This window comes from Phaethon aethereus (genome assembly GCF_964289735.1).
Source record: "Phaethon aethereus genome assembly, chromosome: 3".
NCBI classification, from domain to species: domain Eukaryota; kingdom Metazoa; phylum Chordata; class Aves; order Phaethontiformes; family Phaethontidae; genus Phaethon; species Phaethon aethereus.
This window is the reverse complement of record NC_138576.1, coordinates 21,587,013-21,609,637: the sequence shown is the minus strand read 5'-3', so window position 1 is coordinate 21,609,637 and position 22,625 is coordinate 21,587,013. Positions and strand designations below refer to the sequence as shown.

At 37.5% G+C, this 22,625-nt stretch overlaps 1 protein-coding gene across 1 annotated transcript in view; it reads left to right on the top strand.

The window, feature by feature from the left end:
• Nucleotides 1-694: 694 nt before the first annotated feature.
• The window catches only part of TPO (thyroid peroxidase), a gene marked incomplete at both ends in the record, with an annotated part of 46,219 nt that continues 24,288 nt past the window's right edge, over nt 695-22,625 (top strand). The window contains 6 exons of the mRNA XM_081998006.1: nt 695-788; nt 3,192-3,273; nt 9,691-9,860; nt 12,224-12,356; nt 17,208-17,337; nt 20,566-20,772. Coding sequence (XP_081854132.1) covers nt 695-788; nt 3,192-3,273; nt 9,691-9,860; nt 12,224-12,356; nt 17,208-17,337; nt 20,566-20,772 — 816 coding nt within the window. The remainder of the gene's footprint in view (nt 789-3,191; nt 3,274-9,690; nt 9,861-12,223; nt 12,357-17,207; nt 17,338-20,565; nt 20,773-22,625) is intronic.

Below are 22,625 nucleotides of genomic sequence, written 5' to 3'. Positions count from 1 at the left end.
TATAGGAAATATTGCTCCCCTGAAATTTTTGAGTTGATTTATTATTAATTTTAATAAGTTTATAGAATATAGAGCTAAAAATATTTTAAATCTTTCAACATAGCACATGTAAAAAATGTTAATTCTTGCATAGTTTATATATTTGTACTTCTGTAATAACTACTAGAAAACCAGTGCACTAGCCCACATTTGCAATGTAAGCATATTCATTGTGCTGGTTTGATACCACAGTTACACATGAATAGAAGTATAGAGGGGTCTGATTGATGCTATTTATTAGTTTGGCCAATTTCACTATCTTATGTGCAATGACTAATTTACAATGAAATCATGTTAGTGCACAGAGAAGTTCAAAATGAATGGTAAAATATTGCTGAATTTCTAATACGTAGGCTAAGTGTTGCTAATATTGTCAGAACATGTTATGTTATAAAATAAAGTGATGTATCTCCTTGTGCTAGAAGATCCTCAAAGTGGAAAAAAAAGTAATAAGGAAGGAAAGAAAAAAGAGAAACTGAATTACAGTTATTGCTAAAAAATAATATTTTGAACTTCAAACACATAGTCAAACGTGTGGCTACAAATCTAATTTAAAAGTAAAATTTACCATATGTAGGAAATTATTTATAGTATGGTTTATAATTAGAAGATGAAGGTATGTATTTTGTCAACAATTATGTCTTCTATCTTGTAGATGAAAGTGTTCATTATTTTGGGAATTTCAGCAGCTATAGCCTTCACAGCTGTTTTCCTTTCTTTCCTTCAGATAGGCAAAGATATCCTCTTTGGTAAGTAAAAGAAAAAATATATGTTAATCTCTTTTGTTGGCGCTTACTGTTAAACTGAAAATACATTGGCACTGCAGAGGGTTTAGCAATGGCAGTTTAACTTAATCTCTTTTTATGTGCAAAATACACTGACTTCTGAGAGAATTGTTCCATGGATGTTTTCTTTTAAAATGCAGCTTCATAAATTCACAAAGGAAAACTTCGTATGTGTAATGTATATCAATTACGTATTCTTTGACTAGGAGTGATTTTACTTTCTTAGTGACGTTCATAGGACAGGCGACATGTTTACAAGCATGATTGCTGGATTTCTCTCCCAGACTGCTGATCACCACATTTAGTCATCCTGGGCTAGAGTTAGTTGCCATAGGATGTCCCACCTGGCACCCTGCTTCTGGCCCCCAAGGGTGCACATATCCTGTGGTCTGTTCTCTGCTGGCACCCTGGGGATACCCGGGAGATTTGAAAGCATTTCAAATTGCAGTAGTGTCTATGTTCAAACAATATAATATTGCCATTTTAAACATCAGAGTTATTTTATTTGCAACTGTTCAATATAAAACAGTTACATCTAGGAGACTATAAATATAGAAGATATTTGATTGAATTTTAAGAGACTTCTGCAGAGATTGATTTTACATTAAAGTAGGACAAAATTATACTTCTCAGTAGAAAAGGAACAGAGACAATGGAATTCAGGTATAGCAGGTAGATCTTCTCTTCTAGACCAGAGTCCAAACCAATACCACATAATAAGTAATACTTTGAGCATAATATATTTCTCAGAAGTAAACTCCCTAAAAGTAATTAAAAATCATGCAATATAAAATTCTAAAAGAATTAACTTGCATGGCCTATAAAGATCAGTCTTGCTTTTTAAAATAAACTCAAAAACATTTTCAGATGTAACAGAAATCTGAATAACATTAAATGAATCATTGAATATTTTATCATATATAGGTGAAGAAGAGAAATAACTACTGCTATATTTAAAGGCTGAGAAGATTTTTAGTCGAGTGAAATAGAATTTTGCCTAGGAAAGATTACTCCATATCGCACATTATTTTCCTTTTAGCTGAGCACCTGTGCTTGTTTCAGCTGGGATAGAGTTAATTTTCTTCATAGCAGCTAGCATGAGGCTGTGTTTTGGATTTGGGATGAAAATAATGCTGATAATGTACTGACGTTTTCAGTTGTTGCCAAGCAGTCAAGGACTGTCCAGCTTCTCACACCGCCCCACCAGCGAGCAGGCTGGGGGTGCACGGGAAGCTGGGAGGGGACACAGCCAGGACAGCTGACCCAGGCTGGCCACAGGGATGTTCCATACCATATGACGTCATGCACAGTATATGAATTCCTTGTTTTGCTTTGCTTGCATGCGCGGCTTTTGCTTCACCTGTTAAATTGTCTTTATCTCAACCCAAGAGTTCCCTCACTTTTGCTGTTTCGATTCTCTCCCCAGTCCCATCGTGGGGGAGTGAGCGAGCAGCTGCGTGGGGCTTCGCTGCTGGCTGGGGTTAATCCACGACAGCACCCTATTGAAAAAATAGATCACAGAAATAGCACAACATGGATTACAGTTAAAATATGACACCTAAAATTATTGTGTATGTAAATGATGAGCAATTGCACATAAATTATTGTTAGCGAAGTATTATTATTCATTATTTGTTTCCTAAGAAAAAATAACTGATCTCATAAAATATAAATGGGAATTAAACCACTGGATTTTAACTATAACTGATTTACTTAACATAAAGCTAGATCTACAGAAAAGAGGAATAATCTATGTTCTGTGATAGCTCTACACAAAATAGCAGAAGTATTATTAGGTTCACATATGTCTTTCCATCAAACATAGGTGGAGAAATGAGAATAGGGCTTTCATGCTTGGTCAGATCCCAGAAGGTCTTAAAGTTTGTTAATTATGCCTGAATATGGACTCGAAGTCTTCATGTGGCTCAGGCCAGCTCATACCACCTGTGAGGGCGGCTCAGATTTGTCCTATCAATCCAAGGACTGTTTAATGCAAAATACCTATGAAACCCAAAGAGCATAACTGCATACACAGAACACAACACATTTCAGCTGGACCTGTTAGGTTTGGTACACATAACTTGTGCACAGCTGGATTTATACTGGAAGAAACAGATGGAAAATCTAACTATTCAAGCCTTATAAATTAGGGAAAAATAGATTTACTACCTCCACCTTATCTTTCAGAAAGGTCAGAAATGAAAACATCAGTTTCAGGAACACTGAAATATGGTGATCAGTTCAATGGGGAAAATTTACATATACCTTAATGTTACAAACCTGTATATTTTCTAAATGTAAATATTTGAATAAATATGTTTTTGAATAACATATCAATCTTTCTTTATTTTTTTCCCTGTTGAGAAGAAACTGAAGATAACTGCATTACTGAGGCTATCCAGAAGGTCTCTAATCTGGTGGATTATGCTGCACATTATAGACTGAAAAGGTAAAAAAAAAAGTGAAGGATCTATTCAGCAAAAAGCTTTCATAAGAGACAAGTTTGAGATCAGTCTGTTTCTTTGAGAAAACATATAATGATAGATTATGTTTATGATCATCTGAACCAATATAACCTTGTGCATTATCACCACAGGATTTGGTCTCTTAAAATGTGAGAAAAATAAGAACTATGAAAATAATTAGAAATTTTTTTTTGATCTAAGTAATACACCACATTCCATTAGCATGTGGCTCAAAGAATCGTAATTTTATGGACATTACATACTTTTTAACTTTAATTATATTTTTTTCCAGTGCAAAGTGAGATGGGAACAACTCCTATGGCATCAGTGTCAAAACCCTATTGCCTTAAATGGGACTGTGAAAGTGAATTTCACATTTCCCCTTCCATCTAAAATAGATGTAATAAAAGGATAAGGAAATAAAATAATAAGGAAAGGAAATAAAACATCTGTCTTGAACTCTGGGTAGTGAACAACTTAGGGAAAGCTCCTTTGTGCTTGAGTTATGCTATGAGAGTGATTTCTTTCCAGGAATGGTGAAAGTGCCTCAGAATGACTAGCCATGAGTCTAAAAAATGCAACCATTTTCTGTGTAGCTCTGACATAATTTCTATGCTATATGAAATTAATTTCTCTCCAATATTTGGAACACATCAGCCAGGTTTTACAGGGTCCAGTCACCTCTTTTTGCTTACACTTTCCTAAGGCACTTATCTCTGTGTTTTGAAAATGAGTCACAATTTGCAGAGCTCTGGGAGAGATGATGGTTTATATGGACAGAACCTGCCAAGAACTGTGGCTGTTCAGTATGAAGAGACCGAGGTGGCTTCCATTGTGCAGTGTTACTATTACGGTGACAATCCTGAGGCATTCAAATTAAAAAATATGGATCTCAACCTTTCAGTGTCTCAGCTGCCTCATGTACCAAATGAAGATACTGATGTTAAACTCTCTCACAGAATATTGTGGCAATTTTTTGGTCAATATTTGGTCAATGTCTCAAAGATGATACATGCTAAAAGATGCTAGAAGAGAAATCCTTAAAGGTGATTATTTGAATTCTATTAGGAATAAAACTGAGACCATTTGCTCACCCCAGATGAATCACCAGACTGCTAAGCTTCCCTCAAAATATTTTATATGTGAATATACAGGCTCTAAAGAGCAGTGTTTTTCAAAAGTCCTGTTATTGGGTTCCCTTTAAAAGCCTTTTTGAGGACTGCAGAGTCACAGCATGGCTGGGGTTGAAAAGGACCTCTGGAGGTCATCTGGTCATTTCTCTTTTTCAACTCACCTCTCGTCCCTTCCTCTACCCTCCCTTTTCTTCACACTCCTTCCTTCCCTTTCTCCTTTCCTTCCATCTTCTAACAGCAGCAGTTGAAAATTAGATCGGTGACTTAAAACTATTAAGTATTTGATCCGACAGACATTGTTGTTAACCATTGGGTCTTCCTTAGGCAGAACATTGCCAGTACGAGCGCCCTGAGAACTGGTCAGGTCTTTCACATAAGTTTGGGGTTAATCCTGTGAGCAACCAAAGGCTTCCACTTTCAGCAGAGCCTCGGACGATGTGTGTTGGTACCACTGCCGAGGCACATGCTTTCCTGTTTTGCGGAATCAGAGCCGCAGGTGTCCAACGCCTGCATTAGGACTCTGAGTCTCATACGATTATAATTTGTTCTAATATTAACTGGTATAAAATCCTTGGTCTTTCAATTTACAAATTATCATTACCAGAAGTGAAAATTGTGCTTCTGTTGTGTGCTTTGATAGAATTCAATTCATTGTGGCCCAATTAAGTAGAGCAGTGAGGTTTATAAATACCATTAAAAGATTTCTTCCTGGTTTAATATAGGCTTGTAAATGTGCTCTACACCTGCTTATTAGACGTTAGTCCCTGGCATTTGCAAAATATAGAGGACAGAACTATTGTCTAATCTGATAATTACATTGAGAAACGAATGTGTTTAAATCCTTAATTAAATATTTTTGCATTTTCATGTCACTTTAAAGCTGCTAAAGTTTCCTTTCTTTGTAACTTAGTAATACTTGTATTTTTACCGTATAGTTGAATTAAAGCTCTGGTCAGCACAAAGGCTAAAACCAGGAAACAAATGCATGTAACTACACCTTTGAGCTTCTGGAAGTTATGGAGCTCACTGTGAAAACTCATGTTACTTTGGCTTACAAGTAATTGAAGGGAACTACAGTGCAATATAGATGAGCTGAGTGCTGTCTTTGAAACCGAAAAGCCGGTTCTGAGATGAAAAGGCAGCTCCTTTTTCAGGTTAGAATAGGAAAACTCTTAGTTGTTCCATGTACAATAGTCCATCCTGATGTTTGCTGAATTCATGATCTAGGTGTCTGAACTGCAAACTGAGTCAAAATAACTGGATTTCTCCTGAGACCTCAGTTTGACCTTGAATTGTGGTTAAAATGGACGAGTGCATTTCTTCACCTCTGCTGTTTAATATCACTTAAAATCTTGAATTGTTGTTTGTGTTTTAACTGCTGGAGCAATGGAATGGCAATGCACTAAACACATTGGCTGAAATTTTTTTATTATTCTAGTTTTTAAAACATGTCAGGATTTTCTAGGAAAATGCCACTTCTTAGAAATTACTTTCAAGGCTTTAGGGTCACGCAAGTCCCAGTATGATCCTCACAGTTTTCTGTGCTGTTCATGATTGTCTCCCCTTGCCAAGTGTTTCTGTTGACTGGCTGCTAGTATCTCCCTGCTACTCCAGTTAGCTTCTGGGTTCGTTAGTCTTTAAGAGTAGGTGTTTATGTTTGTCATTAAAATACAAACACTCATAATAGCATTAACATAGCATGGTCGGAACACAATGGCATCATCATTAAAAGGTACTATTTGTCTTACAGCGGCAATGTCAGCGGGAATTGAGGCAGTTTGGGTAGGGCTCTGAGAGCCATATGTCCCCTGTGAGGTTATGACACTTACCCAGTGGTATGTGCAAATACGTTGTTAACTTACCACCAGCTGCATTATAACATGCATTTTGAAAGTGGTAGTAGCTTTGCAAGAGGGAATTCTAGTTCCAGTAAATCTTTTATAATAACAACCAGTACAAGTTATGAAACTTGTACTAGCTTTAACTCGTTAATCTCAGCACCGCTGGGAGGACTTCTGATGCCGACTGTACATTCCTTTTTATATTCTGCTGGATCTCTGTTTTTTCTGGGTTTTAAAGTATAGAAGATACTGAAGATAACTCCAGAATGGGCAAGCTGTGCAAAGTGATAGCCTCTTAGGCACACAGATGCCAATGATCATGTATTTCTCCTGTTAAAACTTGGGAACTAACTCAAAAGGACTGCTGAACTACTTATGTATAAGGTAGATGTGAATACGTTGGTAGGTCAGGTGGGGCTTCCTCCCTTGTGCTAGATAGTTGGTTTGAGCGAGTTTTAAATAAAACATATTTTTGGACTTCTGTTGGAACATACCCTAATAGATTGAAGGGAAATACAATTCTAAATACAAATGTAAGAGCTTTTCTCAGCCTGTTTAAAGAAAGAAGTGATTGACATTTCTGAGCATATTTTATCATATATCTTAGCTGAAGGCACAGTATTCTTAACAGATTAAAAAGCATAGATGACAACCCTTAAAAAAATTTGAGTCTTAACAGCAGATTAAAGACATTTCTCACCATCTTCATTCTGGTAAAATGATTTTTATTTAGTGTATACTACACTTGAACTGGTTCATTTCATGCTTGTAAAGAATCTAAGTTGTAAACCCCAAAATATAAAGTGTTTTTTCTGTTGGCCCTTATCTGTGCCAACTCAAAAGGACCACCTACAGAAGGGACCATCATGGGATCATCTGTATGCACAAGGAAGTAGAAAATAATTTTCAGTGTTCCAGATAAGAAGTTATAGTTGCAGAAAGTCACTAAGCATGTCAGTGCTAGTCTGGTCTTAAAGCAGACTGGTCATGTACCTACACATTACAGGAAAGAAGAAATTATATTCTTTATAATTTTATAACTTTAACACTTTATATTTTACACACTGTCACTGTTTTGAGAAATCTCCTGAATGGTGACAAACATCAGGCTAGAAATCTCTAAACAAGGTATTCTATAAATACCTAAATAAATTCTATAAATTTAAGACAGCAAGAAACCTCAGACTCAAAATACATGAAGCTGAAAATAAAGTGTGCCTCATATTCTGGGGAATTTATTTTAGGGCTTGGTGGTTTATATATATATATATATTTATATTTACGATCTGTAATGACAGTCAGTAACTGAGAGTCTGGCAAACATGGACAACCTCCTGTCTAAACACCATGGTCCACACTAGGACTTATATTCTTAAACATATATGAAAAACACTTCATATGTGATTTCAGTTTCCTAATAATGATACTATTATGGGTCCTTCTATTAGCTTTATTGGGCTATTTCTGCATTACAAAATATTGAGACAGTTTGTAACTTACACAGTGTTCAGCTTCAGGAGGGTAAGAAGTAGAAGTGACTAACATGCATACATTGAATAAGGGTGCGGGGTGGAATGGACAGGAAAAGTGGGAAACTAATAACTGCTGTGATAATCTTACAGCATCTGTGAGATTAGACAAAAGATAGAAAATACCTCAAGATGGAACATATCTTGCCCTTAAGGATGATGGTACTTCAGTTTTGTTGTTGGGTTTTGGTTTTTTTTCTGAAGGGTGAGCTGGTTTTGATTCTCAACTCCTAGCTAATTTGTAGAAATGCTCTTGTTTTACTCATTTGTACAGGCATGTTTGCCTGTTCATATAAGCTTTTTTAAAATGATGCATGACCAATATTATCCTCATGTGGATATTAAAATATTAAACCTCATTTCCTCCATTTAGTTATACCATCTTCTTTTCTTTTTAACTGGGACACAGTTCAGGACTTTTAATACTTCAGATTCCCAGCCAAATTCATAATTGTCTATGGAAAACCTGAAAAATATGGTGCTGAGGAGCAAGACAGCTCTTTTTCATAGTTGCAAGAGTTCTTGAGCACTGCTCTTGAAAGGAAAGGAATAGTTTCTGTATAAAGAATAAATGAGCAGGATCAGGTTCTTTTGGATCAATTAAGGACAAATTTAGCATCTAGAAAAACCCTTGGAGTTGTACTTTCTTAATGTTTTTTGTGTAAGCATGATTCTAATTTTGCAAATAGAAATTTAACTGTTTGCTTTGCCCAAATCAAAACTGTTCTTTCCATTTTAAACCTGTCTCATGCTTTAAACAAACCTAAGTGAATATGACAGCATAACATTTTCATGAAAATTGCATATCCAAATAAATCTGTTCTGCAGAGAAGCCCTCAGGGATGCCTGCAACCTATGACCACGTCTGGGAACGGAATAGACCTTGAGTGTTTTTTCTAAGCTGTAGGAGTCAGTTTAGGACTTGGGGTCTCCAGCTAAAAAGGAAGTTCTCCCTGATGCACTTTTCACAAGGCTCCTCTGCCAATAAAAATGACAGTGTTAAGATGGACCGTGCTAAGTAAAAACTAAATCGTGCAGTAAATCACAGAATAGTTGAGAGAGATCTGGAGACCATCTAGGCCAGTGCTGTGCTCAGAGCAGGGTCAGCTAGAGCAGGTTGCTCAGTGCACTGTCCAGTTGGGCTTTCAATATCTCCAAAGATGGACATTCCACAACCTTTCTGGGCAACCTGTTGCAGTGTTTAGCTATTTGCACAGTAAAAGGATTTTTCCTATATTTCAGTGTTCAACTTTATGTTACAGAAGTTATCAAACCTGAGCTCCTTAAATTTAGATGTAAGGCCAGGCTGTATAACTAACATATATAGCCATATAACTGTCTAATGAAGTCCTATTAAACTAATTTCTGAAACTCCATATACAACTACAAGGCAGGTGCTTGGACAGTCTCTGAGAGGAGCCATGTCTCTATCATGAACTGCAGGCAGCATCTAGATGACTGTGGGCCAGTTGTTTGACTCCCAGGTGCCAAGGCATTCAGGAATCCACCGGTAATGACTGAGATGGTCTTTGATATTAAATGTTATGTAAAAACAAAGCCTACTCACTTAGACATATCTATAGTGGGAGTCCTATATTGTGATTATCCTGCACAAGCTCTTTCTAGCCACTTTGTACAGCAGGATCTGTTCATCCCAACAGTTTCTGCCTCATTCTGACCGCTTCTCACAAGCGTAACCCTGTGGTGTGTCTCCCATTTCTTTCCATTATTTTTCTTGTAGAGCAAGGTCACAAAATAATCTTCCTCTCTGCTTTCCCAGCATACCGTTCAATTAAAATATGGCTTAAATTCAGCACACATCCAACATAAACACAGCTATGAATAAGTTATAAAAAGTTGTATGTTACAAAATCTTATGTATTTTATCTCAATTCTAGAAATATCCAAGGAAAGGGAATAACAACTCCTACCTTGCTGCTGGCTTTCTCAAAATTTCCTGAACAAGAGAGTCAAGATATTTCCCAAGCAGCTGAACGAATGGAAATGTCAATTCAAGTACTGAAACAGAATGTTTGCCAGAAGCACAAACGTTCATTGCATCCAACTGGTAAATATAATATATTGACATTGGCAAAACACCCTGTTGATTTCTTGAATGTTTTCTTTTACATTAAAGTTGGGTTAGCGTCACTTTTGTTTTACCTTCAGCAGGAGTACATATCTTGTCCGCACCCTGGGGCCAAGATGCCCTCTCTTTTGTTCTTAAAAGCACCTCACATAGTCACTATTTTACATTTTTCTTTGCTAGAGTGTGACCTGTGTTCCTATAGTTGAGGAGAGCAGCACTTTGCTGTTGGCATCCTGTGAACTCACGACTGTATATTTGTATTGCCTATAAATCAGCTTGCATATCCACGGTGTTGCAAGCTTCTTGTTTACAGTGAAATATCTATCTTCCCCAGCATTTTGGGTTTAGTGCTTCTGGGGCTTAGAGTCCACAGATAAAATAATACAACTTCTATCACTCTATGGCACTGGCATTTTCAAATACAATTCCTCTGGACGTTGATGGTCTTAATATCTCTGTTTTAAGAAAATACTTTCTAGTTTCCAAAACCAATTTTATAATTCATTGCTGTTACACATTTATTTCCACTTTGTTTGAATTTTAATTTTTTATGTTAGATGGAGGGAGAGATAGTCCAGAAAGTTCAATGATGTATAATTTTCTAAGTAAAGCAAAATTCTTGTCGTTAATTAGACATGAATTTCATGATGTCTGTCTGGTGTCTGGAAGGCTCAAAAATTCAGAAACATCCACTTTTTTCCCTGTAATTTAATTCTGTCACTTAAAGCAGCATGAATTGGAGAACTATAATTTGTATTCTCTGTCTTGTATTACAATATGACATTATTTTTCAAGATACAGAAGCATTAGAGTGCTGTAGACAAACATAAAGGTCCACAGTTATTTTTATTTTTTTTAACTTGCAGAAACATCTGGCTTACTAAATTAATGAGACATTTGTAGAACTAAAAATATATCTATATGTGTGTTTGTGTGCATATATATATACACAGACACGCACACACGGAGATACAATTATTTTTCTGCTGGTACAGTTTCAAAAGAAATCAAATTTCTAAACCATAGAACAAGTACACAAAATTCTTTTTAATTTTCAAAACTGGAACAGCTTTAATGGAAGATTAATAGATGCTATACCGTCTATGTGCCATGACAAAGCATAGTTTTACATGAATTAAAGAACTAAATTTACTTTTAAAAAACCATGTGAGTCAATACATATGCAGCACAGATAACTGGGGAACTGGGCTCTGAGTATATCTTTGAACCTGAACTAACATGGAAATACAGCTGTATCCACAAATTTGACATGAGTGGCTGGTACGTGACAAGGTTACGTAGTCAGTCTAACAGCTTATTCTCTCTCTGTTCTCACTTCTACCTTGCACAGGTTCTAGCTGCTCAGCACAGTATTTTTTTAAGCTGATTTGGCTCTTGAACCTTTTTCTGTTTGTTTTCCTGGCTTACTTTTTTGGCTTGATTAATGGACTAAAGCAGCTCAGTTTAGAGTTGGATGGGCAGAACAGATAGGTGATGGGATTGGGTGACCTGCAGTTGCCAGTGGGGAGACAAGGGCAAGTTAGATGCTACCTCTACCATTTTCTTTCAGCATGTGATGGCTACAGTCAGTTTGCATGGCAAGAGTTCTCTGAGTTCAGGAAGGATATTGCTCCTCTTTCATGTGTACTTCTACCTCCAACTTGCTACACGTGTTTACATACATGTGTGGGGGAGAGGGGATGCCAGCTCTCTGGAGCTTATACAACGACGTGACTTTGTCCCTCGACAACAGAATGCTCTTTGGGAGAGCCGTCTGTGATCATATTACAAAGATATTAATAACATGCTGTCTGCTGGTATACAGCTCCCTGATTTTACCTAGCTCCCAATCCAGCTAATATTTCTGAGCCTTTTCCACTCCACACTTAATTACATAGTCAGCTGTAATTTCAGCATTAAATTTCTGCATCTTCCAGTCCCACATTTTTCCTCCTTGGTATATACTTCTGGTTTTGAATGGCATTTTTTACACCTTTGTTGTAAGCACAATGACCAGCGAAGCAATGTGACTACAATGCAGGGAAAGAAGGAAGCAGAGAAAAGAGTAAAGGAGGAAAAGGAGCAGGTCAACCTCAGTTCTCAGCTATGGCTGGATGCCTGCCTTCTCATTCTCCATGCATCAGATAATAAAACCAGCTCTTCCCTTTCACCCTCTATCTCCTCTAAGTCCCCAGGACTGCCTCCGGCAGCATTTTTCACTAAGTGCTCTTCCCTAGGAAGAAGAGAGGGGATGCTGTAGTTATAGCTGACAATAAAGCCTTTTCTCCTGTAGCAGCTATATAGCAATAGAGCAAATGGCTTGTTTCGGTTCTTCCTTTCAGATCTTTTATCAGCTGATCTGCTCACTATGATTGCTAACATTTCTGGATGTCTGCCTTATATGTTGCCACCAAAATGTCCAAACAACTGCTTAGCTAATAAATATCGACTCATCACTGGTGCCTGCAATAACAGGTATGTATGATAAGAATCATGCCCTGAAAAATCCCTCTTTCTTATTCTTTATATTCAAGAAGCTATGTTTAATTTTTCCTAGAAAAATGTGGGTGTTGATCTCAATCAGCTAACTTTGGCATCAATGTACCTCTAAATGAGGTGCCTCTGAAAGCTCCTGGGGGAAGAACCTCTTCATTTAAACTTTGTTACGTTAATTTTTGCAGACAGGCTCTCCTTATGAAGGCTTCTAAGATTATGTAATGAACTTTAAATTTAGGGAGGACTGATTCAGTAGATGCCTTTTTCTGTATAAAATAAATAGACTGAATTCTAACCGAGCATTCATTTTTGATTGAATTAGATAAAATGATACTGAGCAGGGTAATATAATTACTTCACCAGGAGCAAAAGAAAATAAACTAGATTCTCATTTTTGTGTTTTCCCACAACCTTAACATTCAGCAAGCACTCATCTAAAAATTCTGGGCAATACATTTATTTTTATATACCTATTTATATAAATACATGCTTATTGGCTTCCTGAAAAACTATTATTTACTACTATTATCTACTTGTTACCTAATAAATGTGGCAATTGTTTCACCCAAAACCCAACAGAACAGATGTAGCTGAATTTTCAGAATCCTCCAATGCAATGAAAGTGTAAAACTGAGAATGAGAGCCCTTTTGAGTACAAGGGTAAATGATATTTATACTCGGCAGCCTTTGGATACATAGGCACAAGGTCACAAACTGAAAGGCAGACTGTAATGTTGCAAGTGAAGGGCTACAGAGCTGTAAATGGAAGGCCATTAGCATTACACAGGTTAAGACACTCTGCAACGCGGTGAACGAACAGCAGTAAAATTCTGCAATTTTATTATTCAATCAGTCTGTTTTTATGAGACGAACCTGTTTTGCTACATCACAAGTCATTTGCAAGGAACATGCCTGATAGGCTCTTTGTTGAAAGGACACAACCTGATATGCATCGATGTTACAAATCTAACTATGTGGATATCCATGATTTCCCCCAGGCACTTGCAGAGTTGCTTGGAATCTGAACTAACAGCTAGTATAATATTTGCACTGACAACTCCATCAGGGCTTGAATACTTTGGCCACGATTCATGGAGCTGAACATAGGCACATAGCTGAAGCTTCTAATTTGCAGACATGGCTGCTGTAGTCTTTCCCTCCAGAGATGGAGAGAAACACACTCTGCTCTGGGTAAGGTAAAACATCTTTTTCTCTTCAGTGACTCTGGTAATACTAGGATGTGTATAGGCATTTCAGGCTGGTTTCCAAAGCTGGGTAGAGTAAATATGTATCTGGTTAGTCTGTAGTCTCTGTGTTCTACTTTGGATAGTTTTTTGCTTGCACCAAATCAGTGTCTAAATCCATCACTCATATTTGGTGGTCTTTTAGACTCACAGAATCACAGAATCACAGAATCACTAGGTTGGAAAGGACCTTCAAGGTCATCAAGTCCAACCATTAATCCAGCACCACCATGTCCCCTAAACCATGTCCTGAAGCGCCACATCCACATGTTTTTTGAACACTTCCAGAGACGGTGACTCCACCACCTCCCTGGGCAGCCTGTTCCAATGCCTGACCACCCTCTCAGTGAAGAAATTTTTCCTAATATCCAACCTAAACCTCCCCTGGCACAACTTGAGGCCATTTCCTCTTTGCTCTAAACATCTGTAAAAGGTGCAAGGCAGCAAAAAACAAAGACTTTGAAACCAGCAGATCAGATCTTAGTCTGAAACTTTGTGAGCCCCTTGAAATACCTCAAGGTTTACTGAAATGCATCAGCTTAAAAAGCCCATTATACTATAATGTAAACAGCATATTCTACAACGTAAGCCGGCTTTAAAGATTTCAAAAATTAAACAAAGTCCCAGTCCGTACTGTTCCTTGCTTTACAGCTGTCACTTTCAAGCAGAAAATATATTAGGACCTATCTGTAATTTTAGTCACCCAGTAGGAATGTGCAGCTGTGCTGTAGATCAGTAAATGCTGCATTTCATAGGTAAAATTTAAAAACAAAATTCACAGCAGAATGAATTGTTTACCTATAAGAAAAATCTATTTAGATTTAAAAGTGAACATGGAATTTCTTTACAGATGTTTTACCTAATCAATTTGCATATTTGGAACAAATCAGATAGATTACGAAGTATTTATTCCACGACACTGAGATTATTCTATTTTAGTGTGAACTTCCTAGAACAAAGACATAACAGAATAGTATAAACATGGCCTTCTACAGAGATTGTCAACATGGCATCAGACATTCCCATCAGTGTCATTATCTACATTTACCAGTAACACATATCAACAGATCTTACTTTTCTTTCTGCCTGAAGACATATGTGTGGATAATAAGCAAAATAAATTTGCAACTTTATTTTTAAATGACGAATAAGGAGATGCACATCTAAATAACTGCTTTTTTTTCCCCATTTTTTTCCCAACTAACTAGCATTGATCTGTGTAGATTTTAGTGTATAGTGCAATGAGAGGGATTCAAAGGTGAAGGAATTACAGGAACTAAAGAAATATAACCCCACAGTCCAATTAACCTCACCTAATGTTAGCTTTCTGAGGTAGTTATACGTCTACTGCAAGGCTGCAGCTTTGGCTGTTCCTAACAGTGAGAGAGGATTGGGGTGACAGGATGGCACCAGGAGTTATCTGTCTGTCTGGCTTGATGGACAGGTGCTTAGATGACTAGATTACATTTTCTGTGCCTCATATTTCGCCAGCTGGGTGGAATTTTATCTACAGCATTTCTATTTCATTGCTGTGTCATTAACCATTTAATCAGGTAAGGACCTGGTGCTTAGTGTGAAGCTCTAATACCGTCAGAGTTAGGGGTATGCATATGGCTCACAGGGTGGAAAGAATGAGCAGTTCCTACTGAATCCATTGACTATAAGAAGGAATTGAGATGCTTCCTAAAAGATAGCTGCTTCACTTCCACACAAGCTAAGTGTTCAGTTTAGTGGCAGGTTTATGTTTCAGAAGTTTTCCATGTTTGCCAGAAGTTATGTCCATGGTAGTTCAGAGCGATGTAAAACATGACAAAATCCAATTATTAAATTGCCATATGGCATTCATTCTTTCTACCTGAAACCAGGCAGGACATCAAAATAACATTGAAAAACCATAAATCTGCATAGTGAACTGCATCTTAGAACCCCAGGTTCCTTCTAAGAGAGCCAAAACAAAATCTGAAATGTGCAATTTCAGTATTTCACAAGTGAATGAAAAGTCCCACTTCCCATAAACAGAATGTATAGTAATCAAATTTGACTGCTCTATAAAGCTGTATAGTACCAAAATCTCATTATTTCAGCTGCCCTGGATAAAAACCTTTTTAACTCAAGCAAGATTCCAAGATATTAACATGTTTAATGTAATAGTAAAAAGACATGTGAGAAGGGTTTTACTAAAGTAGCATTCCAGTGATCTGCTGAAATATAAAAGCAATCAGGAGAAAAATCACTTGTTAAGCAGTTAAATTAACATTTCATTATTTTTAATTGAGTGAAATAGCACTACACTATGTGCAGTATTTTATGTAATTTCAATAAAGGCAAATCAACTGTAACTAATTTGAATGCTTTATTAAAGCATACTTCAACCTTCAAGTGTGAATTATTGTGGATAATTAAGTATATTACTGTACCATATAGCTTGGCAAATTGAGCCACTTCAGTGTGCCGGAGATCAATGAAGTATTAATAAAATAATTGTTCCCTCTTTAGAGTCCCAATAGACATATAAATGTATGTTTTAACACCATGTAGTTCTACTAACTGTCTGGGAACATGTCTGGTTCTTTGCGGCTTACTTTACAATTTTGGTCAACTGGCTACATTGCAAAAATTTTATTTCTTCTTTTTATGTCTCTATATTGTAACAATTATGAAATATATTGAACAGGTGATGTTAAAAAACCAAACAAACAAAGAAAACCCATAAAACTATTCTCTTAGGAAAAATGCAGCAGGTTGGCTGCAGGATGGCAAACTGGCATGCACTAATCCCAAGGTGTGCCCAGCCAGAAGTCATTCAGAGCAATGCTAGCTGGCGTGAGCCAAAACCACACTGGAGTTAGCGTTAGCTACTTAAAAACACAGTTACATGCATACCAGTGCTTGGGCTTATGTACAGGCCCTCCCAAAGCTCTACCCAAGTAATTAGTACGGATGCAACCAGAGGGATCACTGCCACTGAATTCAGCAACTTCATCCATCGTTCCCCTTTCCTCATTCCTTTCTCCTTGGGTCTTGCTAAATGATTACTTCTGTATGACTAGTATCCATTATTCTTTTAAACTTTCTTCAACTTTATTCTAGGGCTTCTTTATATTTTCCTAAATCTTGATTTCCTTACTAATTTCTCTAAACAAACATCTTTTAAAAGATGCCAGCAAAGGCACTTAAGAGTGTATCTGAATTTATGGGGAATGAGGACACTACTAGGAAATCACCACTGGGGCAAGTATTCCAAAGATGTCAAAAGGTAACCAACTTACATTATAAACACAAATAAGATAGTAATATTTCATTAATGATTTAATATTTCTTTATTTTCCTTTTGAGTCAAACTGATGTTGGCATACATGAAAACCAGTATCTGATGCCTTTTCAAAGTTCATTACTTGAACATCTTACTGCAATGGAATATTGCTCTGTGGTTGATGATTATTTTATGTTCAGATTATTTTATAAAAACATTAGAAATTTATTAGGAAATATATAAATCTTTTCTATTCATAATATATTCAGAGGTGCAGGATTTTTTTGTTTTGCTGATGTTGTTTTTGGGGGTTTTGCTTTTTTCTTTTCCCAGGGAACATCCTAGGTGGGGAGCATCCAACACTGCCTTGGCAAGGTGGCTTCCACCAGCCTATGAAGATGGACTCAACCAACCTCGAGGATGGGATCCCAGCGTCCTATACAATGGAGTCCAGCTACCCTTGGTTAGAAAGCGCATCACAAGATCACCTGAAACGCCTACACTGGGCTGTAACCATACTGGCCACCACAGACCTCCATTTGCATCCATAAATCAAATAGCGAAGGAACCGTTGAGTTCAGTTAAGGAGCTGCTAGCTTTGCTAAAGCATAAGTTCAGTCAGCCAAATTGTGAGAGGTCCCTGCACCTGGGCTGGGGTAAGCCCAAGGAGCAGTGCAGGGGGGCACTGACTGCCTGGGGACAACTCTGCCAAAAAGGACCTTGGTGGAGAGCGAGCAGGCCCTGAGCTAACCGTGTGCCTGGCTTGGCTCCCACCAGGCGCAGGGCAGCCAGTAGACCCAGGGTGATGATTGCTTAGCCTAGAGACAAGGTGGTGAATGGTGGACACAACCACAGCCCTCCCATAAGGCCATTACAGGGAAGAGGGAAGTCTTCACAAGGGTTGACACTGACAGGGAAAGAGGCAATGATCACAAGTTGCTCCAGGGGAAATTTTGTCTTGATACAAGAAAAAAAATATGTTGTGAGAACAACTAAATGCTGCAACGGTCTGCCTAGACAACTGCTGGAATATCCCTCGTGGGAAATACCCAGGACCTGGCTTGATGGGGCTCTGAATAACCTAATCCCTGCTTTCAATAGAAGCTGCACCATGTGGTCTCCAGATTTTCCTTCCAGCCTAGACTTTCCAGGGATTTTATGATTCTCTGTTTCAATAATAATGCCTTTATTCAGGGGAGGAAGAGAGGGTAAACAGGGTTGGGTGTTAACTAAATAAATATAAAGCCCGTAGATGTGCTATCATGGTTATGTGTGTAAGCATGGATACAATTTCTCCTAGGTTAGCATACTTTAACTAAGTAAGTATTACTGTCAAATCATAACTTCATTTTTTAGCTAGCCCAAGTTCCTGAACTAAGAAGGCATTGCAATATTTATGGGCTTTAGCAGCTCATATAATTAAAAAATAGCAGAGCTACTGTAGACGGAAGTTTGAACAAAAAATATTTGCATAGAGGACTGAGTGAAAAATTCCCCAGTGCAGTATGCAATGATTTGGGCTGGATTTACTATTTCTGTTTTGTCATCATTGCTTGGAAACCTGACTTTTAATGGACTCACAATCTGGCTATTTTAACCACTGTGTGTTTAATAAGGATGAGCAAGAGAATTTAGTGTTAATGTCACCTGTAACTCATGTTATTAATTAAATAACATTGTCTCTAAGCTGCACAGTTTAGCGCTTGAAGATGAAAACCTGACATTTACACAGGTAAATTTCCAGTAGATGGTACAAAATGTTTTTTTCTAGATTCATTAGGGTACAAGCTTGTGAAGTAAAACACCCTAAAACAAAACTACATGATTACACCAAATCTGATCATATATGCTCATCAGGAAGGTTCTCTGCTTTATTTTGAAGTAAGATAGGATAAAACTAGTACCATAGATGTTTTTCCTCATTTACATAATTGTCGTCTTTTGTACCTTTAGCTATCCAACTATATTCTTTAAAAAGCAACATGCAAATTATGTGAAGGTGAGAGATAAATGTGAGGATTACTCTAAAGCAATATTAGAACACAAGCATAGTTGTGCAAGTTAACAGTAATAAGAAAGTCCTAATAATGGCAAGAAAAAAGTTTGTGCTTTGTGGCCACCAAAGCTATTAAAATACTGATATAAAGACTTGTATTCCTGAGGAGCTCTAAGTATCTCTCCTCTTGACTATTTCAATATAAAGCTTGATGTTCCTAACAAGTCCCATGTTGCCTCCTGTCCTTACCAATTCTATTTAACTGCACCTGCCTTATACAATCATTATATAACCCTTATATTTATTGCAGACTCTGTGACTCTCTTTTATATCTTGCCCTTTCAATTGCTTGGCTTCTAAGGCAGCTGCTGTATGCGAGGGAATATTTTACAGCATGAGGAAGGAATCTGTGAATAATAATGGTACATTAATCATCATAAACTGACTGCTGATTTTGCTCTAATGGTTATATTTGGTTATTAGTATAGGCTGGACATGTAGCATAGATGTCTCCTCTCAAAGCAACTGTATCTCTATGCAGCTTTCACAGAAGCATGTCAAAAACACGTTTTGCCTTCTCCCTGCCTGGGAAAATGAAGAAGAGCTTTGAACTACTATGTATTTGCAATACAGCTTGTCTCCTGGGCTGCATAAACTGCTCCATATATGTATGGAGCTGCCCAGAGCCTCTGTGTATCCACAGTGACTTGAGGTTGCCCAGCAAACAGGATCCATTTGTTAAAGGAGCAGAAAACAGAATAAATAGAAAAAAAACTTTTAGACAGTCTAAAAGAAAAGTGTGGTTTTCAAAATTCTGTGGGAAAGAACAGATCAAAGATACACTGCTCATTTGGGAAATACATAGAAAAATTCAGCTGAAATATCTTTTAATCTGCCTGTGGCATGAGTATCTCAGCTCCTGAACAGACATAGGAGTACATCAGAGGTTGGATTTTTTTGTTATTGTGGTTTTTGTTTGGTTTTGGTTTTAAGTAAACTGTTAAAAGTACTCTACAACATAAAGTACTGTAAGGGAAAAAAATTAGCTTTTTAGTTTAGCCTCTCTACTCCACTCTGGTGAGACCCCACCTGGAGTCCTGCTTCCAGCTCTGGAGCCCTCAGCACAGGAAAGACGTGGAGCTGTTGGAGAGGGTCCAGAAGAGACCACAACAATGATCAGAGGGAAGGAACAACTCTGCTGTGAGGACAGGCTGAGAGAGATGGGGTTGTTCAGCCTGAAGAAGAGAAGGCTTCAGGAAGACCTTCTTGCAGCATTCTAGTACTTCAAGGGGGCTTCTAAGAAAGATGGGGACAGACTTTTTAGCAGGGCCTCTTGTGATAGGACAAGGACTAATCGTTTTGAACTACAAGAGCGTAAATTAAGACTAGATATAAGGAAGAAATTCTTCACCATGAGGGTGGTGAAACACTTTCCCAGGTTGCCCAGAGAGCTGGTGGATGCCCCATCCCTGGCAACATTCCAGGTCAGGTTGGATGGGGCTCTGAGAAACCTGACCTAGTTGAAGATGTCCCAAAGGGGGTTTGGACTAGATGACCTTTAAAGGTCCCTTCCTACCCAAACTACTCTTTGACTCTATGATTCTATGATCACTGTTCCCCCTGCTTTTTAGTGTTTTATCAATTTATGAGAAGTAAATACTACTTGGTACTCAAAGTAAATCAGTTCTCTTCCAGGTTCGTGAAGTGACAAGAAAAATTATTCACACATCTAATGAAGCTGTTACTGAAGACAACCTATATTCTGATATTATTATGGTGTGGGGACAGTACATAGACCACGACATTGCATTCACACCCCAGAGCACAAGTAGAACCACCTTCCTAACTGGAATGGAGTGCCAGATGACATGTGAAAAACAAAATCCATGTTTTCCAATAAAGGTAAGATTCTAAATTAATTTCTTCAAGAGAAATTCCAGGCTCTAAACAGGTCAGTAAAATAAAGCACATTAGTGATACACATACACTGAAATAATTATAAAGAAAACTGATAGATCATCCAGAAATATTTGAGCAGTGATAAAAAAACTGAAACTAAATGCAACTATTAAATGAAAAAGGCATATGTTTAAAATCTTTTGTAGAGATAACATACCATAGCTAAGATACTTAGCATAAATATAAAATATTTCTACCTCTTGGATTTACGTTGTAGAGAAACCTTATTAGTCCCCCCAAATGTTATTGTTTTCATGCTTCAAGGTTTTGAGGTCTATTGGGGAAAATAAGGATGTAGTCATAAATAATTCTGTTTTTAAATTGCCAGCCAGATAAAGTGGAAGGATTTTAGACTTTACTCAGTGAAAGCAAAGATATTTCCAGCAGTTAATGCAAACTGTTGAAGAGAGCTATCTTTTCAGAGTTATATACAAAATGATTTTCAGGGAGTTGTTGAAACCTCTACATACATCACCTCTTTGCTTTGAGTAGATGGAAAACACGAATTCAAAGCTTGTTAGAGGGTTAGAAGAAACATAAGGTAGTATAAATATAGGATCCTGTATTCTTGTCTGATTAATTTAAAAGTAGAGTCATTCTTTCATTCAAAAAATTAAGTAGCAAAGTCAAACCACTTTTTTTGTTTCTCTCATCCTTTCCTTCTCCTCGTGCTGCTCATTACAGCCCTTGGACTAATGCCTCCATCTCTGTCCAGAGCAACCTAAATTACTTGATTACTGACCAGCTTCTCTGTGCACTGAAGCCAATGTAGGGAATAAGTTCCATCAGAATAGAAAATTCTTTTCCCCTCAACAAACCATAATTGATAATGATGCCACAGTCTCCTTTTGCCTTAAGTGCCTCATTCCACATTCATTAAACATAAAGGAAAATATTCAGCTAACAGTAATGGTAAGCGAATCAGGTCCTGTGTTGAAAGATAGCTCATCTTCCATTCAGTGAGAGGATCTAAAACACAGGGAGGGCTAAGTGAAATTAATGACTGCCTGCAATTTTACCACAGGCAGGTAGATCTAGTCACTCTCATGCAGGAGATATGGACTTTTGAAAGCTTGAGAACATTCAGAAAGAGCACAGGCTTCTTAAAGAATCACATTCTCAGGACACTAAGTGGCTAACCTGGTTTAGTCACAACAGCCCTAATTACTACAGCAAGTCTTCCATAGTTCTGACAAAAATTCTAGTTTACTGTGTCTCAAATTTCCATCTGGGACAAGAAATTATTTATTCTGTTTATGCTGTTAAGTAATAGCCTTAGAAAGGTTCCCATTCCCAAAGTCTTGTTAGGAAAGGCTGGGGCACAAGTCCAGTCAGATCAGCAGTGCTTCACATGATGTGAAGAAGGACGTGGAGTGCATCTCCACCACATGACACAATGTGTCTATGTATAGACTCTCATTTTTAAAAAGTCAGTTTGCTGTAAAACTGTGAAAGTCTTCAAAAGCTCATGTTTTGTGTGTATGACATAATCTTTGAAACGGCACAATTATTATTGATCTTTAAGTGCAAAACACACACATTTTTTTATTACTAAATAGATTTTTAAATTGAGAACAGACTCATACTGTTACCTATAACTTGAATCAAATGCGGATCACAGGGACCACAGAAGTCTAATCACTGAACCCTGACTAGTTCAAGCCTAGAAATCCCATCTGCTTAAAAAAGAGGCAATTTAAGGGACCTTCAAAAAACGACTCCAAGGCTAACATTATTCATGTGATAGCAGCATTACAGTGCAGAGAGAAAGAAGCTGCACAGATTACCATGGCATA